Consider the following 9,095-nt stretch of genomic DNA (forward strand, 5'->3'; position numbering starts at 1 on the left):
CTTCACTTTCCGCGTTGTCTGTCCTCAACTCTGGTTTTGGTGACATCACTTCCGGGTTTTCTGACCTCACTTCAGGGTTAGCAGACCTCACTTTCTGGGTCAGGTGACCTCACTTCCGGGTTTGCTGACCTCACTTTCTGGGTCTCCTGAACTCACTTCCGGGTCTCCTGAACTCACTTCCGGGTATGCTGACCTCACTTTTTGGATTTGCTAGCCACACTTCTGGGTCAGCTGACCTCACTTCCGGGTTTTGTGACGTCACTTCCGGATATGCTGACCTCACTTCCGGGTTTGGTGGCGTCACTTCCGGATATGCTGACCTCACTTTTTGGGTTTGCTGACCTCACTTCTGGGTCTGCTGACCTCACTTCCGGGTATGCTGACCTCACTTCCGGGACTGCTGACCTCACTTTCCGAGTATGCTGACTTCACTTTCCGCGTTGTCTGTCCTCAACTCTGGTTTTGGTGACATCACTTCCGGGTTTTCTGACCTCACTTCAGGGTTAGCAGACCTCACTTTCTGGGTCAGGTGACCTCACTTCCGGGTTCGCTGACATCACTTTCTGGGTCTCCTGAACTCACTTCCGGGTCTGCTGACCTCACTTCCGGGTTTGCTGAGCTGCCTTCCGGGTGTGGTTACCTCACTTCTGGGTGTGGTGACCTCACTTTCCGAGTATGCTGACTTCACTTTCCGCGTTCTCTGTCCTCAAATCTACTATAGGTGACATCACTTCCGGGTTTTCTGATCTCACTTCAGGGTTAGCAGGCCTCACTTTCTGGGTCAGGTGACCTCACTTCCGGGTTTGGTGACCTCACTTCCGGATATGCTGACCTCAATTTTTGGGTTTGCTGGCCTCACTTCTTGGTCTGCTGACCTCACTTCCGGGTCTGCTGACCTCACTTCCGGGTGTGGTGACCTCACTTCCGGGTGTGGTGACCTCACTTCTGGGTTTGCTGACCTCACTTTCTGGGTCTGCTTACTTACTTCCGTGTTTTGTGACCTCACTTCTGGGTCTGCTGACCTCACTTCCGGGTCTGCTGACCTCACTTCCGGGTGTGGTGACCTCACTTCCGGGTGTGGTGACCTCACTTCCGGGTTTAGTGACGTCACTTCTGGGTTTGGTGACCTCACTTCCGGGTTTTCCGACCTCACTTTCTGAGTGTGCAGACCTCAGTTCCAAGTTAGCAGTCCTCAAATTACGGGTCTGCTGACCTCACTTCCGGGTGTGGTGACCTCACTTCCGGGTTTTCCAACCTCACTTTCTGAGTATGCTGACCTCATTTTATGCGTTTGCTGACCTCTCTTCCGGGTTTTCTGACCTCACTTCAGGGTTAGCAGACCTCACTTTCTGGGTCAGGTGACCTCACTTACGGGTTTGGTGACCTCACTTCCGGGTTTGCCGCCCTCACTTTCTGAGTATGCTGAACTCACTTCCGGGTCTCCTGACCTCACTTCCGGGTATGCTGACCTCACTTCCGGGTGTGGTGACCTCACTTCCGGGTGTGGTGACCTCACTTCTGGGTTTGCTGACCTCACTTTCTGGGTCTGCTTACTTACTTCCGGGTTTTGTGACCTCACTTCTGGGTCTGCTGACCTCACTTCCGGGTCTGCTGACCTCACTTCCGGGTGTGGTGACCTCACTTCCGGGTGTGGTGACCTCACTTCCGGGATTAGTGACGTCACTTCTTGGTTTGGTGACCTCACTTCCGGGTTTTCCGACCTCACTTTCTGAGTGTGCAGACCTCAGTTCCAAGTTAGCAGTCCTCAAATTACGGGTCTGCTGACCTCACTTCCGGGTGTGGTGACCTCACTTCCGGGTTTTCCAACCTCACTTTCTGAGTATGCTGACCTCACTTCCGGGTCTTCTGACCTCACTTCCGGGTTTTCTGAACTCACTTCAGGGTTAGCAGACCTCACTTTCTGGGTCAGGTGACCTCACTTCCGGGTTTGGTGACCTCACTTCCGGGTTTGCCGCCCTCACTTTCTAAGTCTGCTGAACTCACTTCCGGGTCTCCTGAACTCACTTCCGGGTATGCTGACCTCACATTTTGGATTTGCTAGCCACACTTCTGGGTCAGCTGACCTCACTTCCGAGTTTTGTGACGTCACTTCCGGATATGCTGACCTCACTTCCGGGTTTTGTGGCGTCACTTCCGGATATGCTGACCTCACTTTTTGGGTTTGCTGGCCTCACTTCTGGGTCTGCTGACCTCACTTTTGGGTATGCTGACCTCACTTCCGGGACTGCTGACCTCACTTTCCGAGTATGCTGACTTCACTTTCCGCGTTGTCTGTCCTCAACTCAGGTTTTGGTGACATCACTTCCGGGTTTTCTGACCTCACTTCAGGGTTAGCAGACCTCACTTTCTGGGTCAGGTGACCTCACTTCCGGGTTTGGTGACCTCACTTCCGGGTTTGCCGCCCTCACTTTCTAAGTCTGCTGAACTCACTTCTGGGTCTCCTGAACTCACTTCCGGGTATGCTGACCTCACTTTTTGGATTTGCTAGCCACACTTCTGGGTCAGGTGACCTCACTTCCGGGTTTTGTGACGTCACTTCCGGATATGCTGACCTCACTTCCGGGTTTGGTGGCGTCACTTCCGGATATGCTGACCTCACTTTTTGGGTTTGCTGGCCTCACTTCTGGGTCTGCTGACCTCACTTCCGGGTATGCTGACCTCACTTCCGGGACTGCTGACCTCACTTTCCGAGTATGCTGACTTCACTTTCCGCGTTGTCTGTCCTCAACTCAGGTTTTGGTGACATCACTTCCGGGTTTTCTGACCTCACTTCAGGGTTAGCAGACCTCACTTTCTGGGTCAGGTGACCTCACTTCCGGGTTTGGTGACCTCACTTTCTGGGTCTCCTGAACTCACTTCCGGGTCTGCTGACCTCACTTCCGGGTTTGCTGAGCTGCCTTCCGGGTGTGGTTACCTCACTTCTGGGTGTGGTGACCTCACTTTCCGAGTATGCTGACTTCACTTTCCGCGTTCTCTGTCCTCAAATCTACTATAGGTGACATCACTTCCGGGTTTTCTGACCTCACTTCCGGGTTAGCAGACCTCACTTTCTGGGTCAGGTGACCTCACTTCCGGGTTTGGTGACCTCACTTCCGGATATGCTGACCTCAATTTTTGGGTTTGCTGGCCTCACTTCTTGGTCTGCTGACCTCACTTCCGGGTCTGCTGACATCACTTCCTGGTGTGGTGACCTCACTTCTGGGTTTGCTGACCTCACTTTCTGGGTCTGCTTACTTACTTCCGGGTTTTGTGACCTCACTTCTGGGTCTGCTGACCTCACTTCCGGGTCTGCTGACCTCACTTCCGGGTGTGGTGACCTCACTTCCGGGTGTGGTGACCTCACTTCCGGGTTTAGTGACGTCACTTCTGGGTTTAGTGACCTCACTTCCGGGTTTTCCGACCTCACTTTCTGAGTGTGCAGACCTCAGTTCCAAGTTAGCAGTCCTCAAATTACGGGTCTGCTGACCTCACTTCCGGGTGTGGTGACCTCACTTCCGGGTTTTCCAACCTCACTTTCTGAGTATGCTGACCTCACTTTACGCGTTTGCTGACCTCTCTTCCAGGTTTTCTGACCTCACTTCAGGGTTAGCAGACCTCACTTTCTGGGTCAGGCGACCTCACTTCCGGGTCTGCTGTACCTCACTTCCGGGTGTGGTGACCTTACTTCCGGGTGTGGTGACCTCACTTCCGGGTTTTCCGACCTCACTTTCTGAGTATGCTGACCTCACTTTACGCGTTTGCTGACCTCTCTTCCGGGTTTTCTGACCACACTTCAGGGTTAGCAGACCTCACTTTCTGGGTCAGGTGACCTCACTTCCGGGTCTGCTGTACCTCACTTCCAGGTGTGGTGACCTCACTTCCGGGTGTGGTGACCTCACTTCCGGGTTTTCCAACCTCACTTTATGGGTATGCTGACCTCACTTTACGCGTTTGCTGACCTCTCTTCCGGGTTTTCTGACCTCACTTCAGGGTTAGCAGACCTCACTTTCTGGGTCAGGTGACCTCACTTCCGGGTTTGCTGACCTCACTTCTGGGTTTGCCGCCCTCACTTTCTAAGTCTGCTGAACTCACTTCCGGGTCTCCTTACATCACTTCCGGGTATGATGACCTCACTTCAGGGTTTAGTGACATCACTTCCGGATATGCTGACCTCACATTTTGGATTTGCTGACCTCACTTCCGGGTCTTCTGACCTCTCTTCCAGGTTTTCTGACCTCACTTAAGGGTTAGCAGACCTCACTTTCTGGGTCAGGTGACCTCTCTTCCGGGTTTGGTGACCTCACTTCTGGGTTTTCTGACCTCACTTCCGGGTTAGCAGACCTCAGTTTCTAGGTCAGGTGACCTCACTTCTGAGTGTGGTGACCTCACTTCCGGGTTTTCCGACCTCACTTTCTGAGTATGCTGACCTCACTTCACGCGTTTGCTGACCTCTCTTCCAGGTTTTCTGACCTCACTTCAGGGTTAGCAGACCTCACTTTCTGGGTCAGGTGACCTCACTTACGGGTTTGGTGACCTCACTTCCGGGTTTGCCGCCCTCACTTTCTGGGTCTGCTGAACTCACTTCCGGGTATGCTGACCTCACTTCCGGGTTTTGTGACGTCACTTCCGGATATGCTGACCTCACTTTTTGGGTTTGCTGGCCTCACTTCTGGTTCTGCTGACCTCACTTCCGGGTTTGCTGACCTCACTTTCTGGGTCTCCTGAACTCACTTCCGGGTCTGCTGACCTCACTTCCCGGTTTGCTGAGCTGCCTTCCGGGTGTGGTTACCTCACTTCTGGGTGTGGTGACCTCACTTTCCGAGTATGCTGACTTCACTTTCCGCGTTCTCTGTCCTCAAATCTACTATAGGTGACATCACTTCCGGGTTTTCTGACCTCACTTCAGGGTTAGCAGGCCTCACTTTCTGGGTCAGGTGACCTCACTTCCGGGTTTGGTGACCTCACTTCCGGATATGCTGACCTCAATTTTTGGGTTTGCTGGCCTCACTTCTTGGTCTGCTGACCTCACTTTCGGGTATGCTGACCTCACTTTCGGGACTGCTGACCTCACTTTCCGAGTATGCTGACTTCACTTTCCGCGTTGTCTGTCCTCAACACTGGTTTTGGTGACATCACTTCTGGGTTTTCTGACCTCACTTCAGGGTTAGCAGACCTCACTTTCTGGGTCAGGTGACCTCACTTCCGGGTTTGGTGACCTCACTTTCGGGTTTGCTGACCTCACTTTCTGAGTATGCTGACCTCACTTCCGGGTCTTCTGACCTCACTTCCGGGTTTTCTGAACTCACTTCAGGGTTAGCAGACCTCACTTTCTGGGTCAGGTGACCTCACTTCCGGGTTTGGTGACCTCACTTCCGGGTTTGCCGCCCTCACTTTCTAAGTCTGTTGAACTCACTTCCGGGTCTCCTGAACTCACTTCCGGGTATGCTGACCTCACATTTTGGATTTGCTAGCCACACTTCTGGGTCAGCTGACCTCACTTCAGGGTTTTGTGACGTCACTTCCGGATATGCTGACCTCACTTCCGGGTTTTGTGACGTCATTTCCGGATATGCTGACCTCACTTTTTGGGTTTGCTGGCCTCACTTCTGGGTCTGCTGACCTCATTTCCGGGTATGCTGACCTCACTTCCGGGACTGCTGACCTCACTTTCCGAGTATGCTGACTTCACTTTCCGCGTTGTCTGTCCTCAACACTGGTTTTGGTGACATCACTTTCGGGTTTTCTGACCTCACTTCAGGGTTAGCAGACCTCACTTTCTGGGTCAGGTGACCTCACTTCCGGGTTTGGTGACCTCACTTCCGGGTTTGCTGACCTCACTTTCTGAGTATGCTGACCTCACTTCCGGGTCTTCTGACCTCACTTCCGGGTTTTCTGAACTCACTTCAGGGTTAGCAGACCTCACTTTCTGGGTCAGGTGACCTCACTTCCGGGTTTGCTGACCTCACTTTCTGGGTCTCCTGAACTCACTTCCGGGTCTGCTGACCTCACTTCCAGGTTTGCTGAGCTGCCTTCCGGGTGTGGTTACCTCACTTCTGGGTGTGGTGACCTCACTTTCCGAGTATGCTGACTTCACTTTCCGCGTTCTCTGTCCTCAAATCTACTATAGGTGACATCACTTCCGGGTTTTCTGACCTCACTTCAGGGTTAGCAGGCCTCACTTTCTGGGTCAGGTGACCTCACTTCCGGGTTTGGTGACCTCACTTCCGGATATGCTGACCTCAATTTTTGGGTTTGCTGGCCTCACTTCTTGGTCTGCTGACCTCACTTCCGGGTATGCTGACCTCACTTCCGGGACTGCTGACCTCACTTTCCGAGTATGCTGACTTCACTTTCCGCGTTGTCTGTCCTCAACACTGGTTTTGGTGACATCACTTCTGGGTTTTCTGACCTCACTTCAGGGTTAGCAGACCTCACTTTCTGGGTCAGGTGACCTCACTTCCGGGTTTGGTGACCTCACTTTCGGGTTTGCTGACCTCACTTTCTGAGTATGCTGACCTCACTTCCGGGTCTTCTGACCTCACTTCCGGGTTTTCTGAACTCACTTCAGGGTTAGCAGACCTCACTTTCTGGGTCAGGTGACCTCACTTCCGGGTTTGGTGACCTCACTTCCGGGTTTGCCGCTCTCACTTTCTAAGTCTGCTGAACTCACTTCCGGGTCTCCTGAACTCACTTCCGGGTATGCTGACCTCACATTTTGGATTTGCTAGCCACACTTCTGGGTCAGCTGACCTCACTTCAGGGTTTTGTGACGTCACTTCCGGATATGCTGACCTCACTTCCGGGTTTTGTGACGTCATTTCCGGATATGCTGATGTTAGGGAAAATGGTAAATTTCTCAACCAATATGCTACTCATGTATCCCCTGTATAGCCCTGAACCATGACCCATGTAGGGGTGTTAGAGTATTGTGAAGTTATGAAACAGCAGAGGTAGACAATAATAGTGCTGACATTGCTATTTAGTAGTTAATCAGTTAAAATGTATAGTTTAACCATAAGACAGATGGAATGGACTGGTCTAGCCCGGATGGCTCGGATGAAAGAAGATAATGAGTTTTTGGACAAGTTCAAAAGAAGAGTAACACGTGAAGCATGAAGACTGGGCCTAGGATGAAACACGAGAAAGAAGGACTGAAGATGTATTGATTAATCACGAGAAATGAATAACATAAATGATGTAATGTTTACCTAATCATATAAATATAGGACATTTGTAAAGCTTAAGGGTCATTCACTAGGAGTGACCCAAGCTCTGTATGCATGTTTCACCTGAGCACTGAGCTTGTTAATAAAATCAACCCTGGAGTACCCACGAGTTCGAGTCTCGACCTGGTTCCTTTCTGCAACAGTTTGGCACCCCAGATGGGACTCTAGGCGTTGATTGGGGTAAGTGCCTAAATTTTTTATTATATCCAGGGGGAAGTGCATCCACTCTTTTAAGGGTTCGAGTCCTATTTTTGGGGTTCAAGTCCCCGAGGCCTATTATTTTTGGGGGGTTTGGGGTTCTATTTTTCTGAGGTTTATTTTCCTCATTACAGAGTGGCTGCAATTCTCACTGGACCTTGGATTTCTATTTGGAGAATAGTTATGGGGGGATCGCCGTCTATAATTAAGGGTTCACCCTTAGAGGAAATTTTGTGTAACTGGAGTAAGATTGAAGGAGTTGTGGGGTTAAAAAAGAAGCGAGTGATCACTCTGTGTCAGGATGACTGGCCATTCTTAACCCGGGTTCGTGGGGCTGGTCCCGACGAAGTATGGCCACCTGAGGGGACGTTTGATGATAAACGTCTTGCTACCATGCGGCGAATACTCCAAGATAGAAATCCTTATCAAATGGATTATTTATATGTGTGGATAAATTGGGCTGATAAAAGAAATCAAATTAAGTTGGGGAAGGCTACTAGCAAAACTGAATTATTAGCATATTTTGATGAATTACATCAGGGTGGGTATAATTCTGATCGGGAAAAAGATGAAAATAATAAAGAAGTGGGGCAGTATCCGATGACTATTGAATTTCATTCTAATCCGAGGGTTGGTCCTGATACCGGCCCTGATGTACCACCTCTATTAGCAGCAGCAGTACATCAGCCTTGGAAACCGGGAGATTTGATGCTATGGCAAGAGAAAATGCCGCGTTTACGGGAGGATGCAGAAAAATGTGCTAAGATGTTGTCTAGTATTTTCAGAGATTATAAACCTAATTGGGAGGACATACAGACTCTGTTACAGGAATTATTTACTGTAGAAGAGAGAGAGAAGATCATGGCTAAGGATAGAGAGTTATCAAATACTAATCCAGGAAGACCTGTATGGCCCATAGCTGATCCGAAATGGAATATTGTTAGACAGGATGAGCTTCAGGCTTGGAGAACGGCTACACAGGGTTTGCTAGAGGCTGTACGCCAGTGTGTCGAGCGGGTTACTAACTGGTCCAAAGTACAGGAATGTCAGCAACGGTTGGATGAACATCCCAGTGATTATTGGCATAGACTCCGTTCTGTTTTACTTAAGTATGGGGGTATGACAGAGCAGACTTTTCAAGAGCCGCTTGCAATTAGTGTGTTTGTAAATCAGGCTGCACCCGATATTAATAAGTATTTTAAGAAACATATGCCGGGATGGCAGGCAGAGGGGTTGCAAAAAATATTATCTGTTGCTACGTTTGTATACAATGGGCGAGATCAGGAGAGACAGGAGAAAATGCAAAAAGAGAAGGATGAGGAGCGAAAGCGACAGGAACGAGAGAGACAGACCGAGAGGAAACGTGAGAGGCAGGAAAAACGAGAAGATATGGCCTTTTTGGCAGCTGCGATTTCTCAGTCGGCTCAACAGAATAGGTGGCAAAATGCTAGAGGCAGAGGTAGAGGAAATCGGGGAAGGAGACGAGGATTTCCACCCCAGATTGGTGGAGAAATTGTATGTTATTGGTGTGGAAATTTTGGACATATGCAGCGAGAATGCCCCCTCAGACCTCGACCTTTTCTAACCCCCCAGGGTTATCCGGTGACAGACGCATCTGGGCCTCATATAGATTCAGGAGTGGGAGGCTTGCGACGAACTCACTCGCAATAA

At 50.5% G+C, this 9,095-nt stretch overlaps 1 protein-coding gene across 1 annotated transcript; it reads left to right on the forward strand.

The window, feature by feature from the left end:
* Positions 1 to 6,836: 6,836 nt before the first annotated feature.
* LOC146756931 (uncharacterized) lies at positions 6,837 to 9,095 on the forward strand. Its single transcript, XM_085523950.1, has one exon. It carries the CDS (start codon positions 7,608 to 7,610, stop codon positions 9,093 to 9,095), a length of 1,488 nt encoding a protein of 495 aa, XP_085380076.1. The 5' UTR covers positions 6,837 to 7,607.

The sequence above is a fragment of the Coturnix japonica genome, chromosome 25 (genome assembly GCF_054131305.1).
Source record: "Coturnix japonica strain WE chromosome 25, WE-NBRP24, whole genome shotgun sequence".
NCBI lineage: Eukaryota > Metazoa > Chordata > Aves > Galliformes > Phasianidae > Coturnix > Coturnix japonica.

Coding starts and splice junctions, on each gene's coding strand:
- LOC146756931 (XM_085523950.1), top strand. CDS start 7,608: ATGGGGGGATCGCCGTCTATAATTAAGGGTTCACCCTTAGAGGAAATT.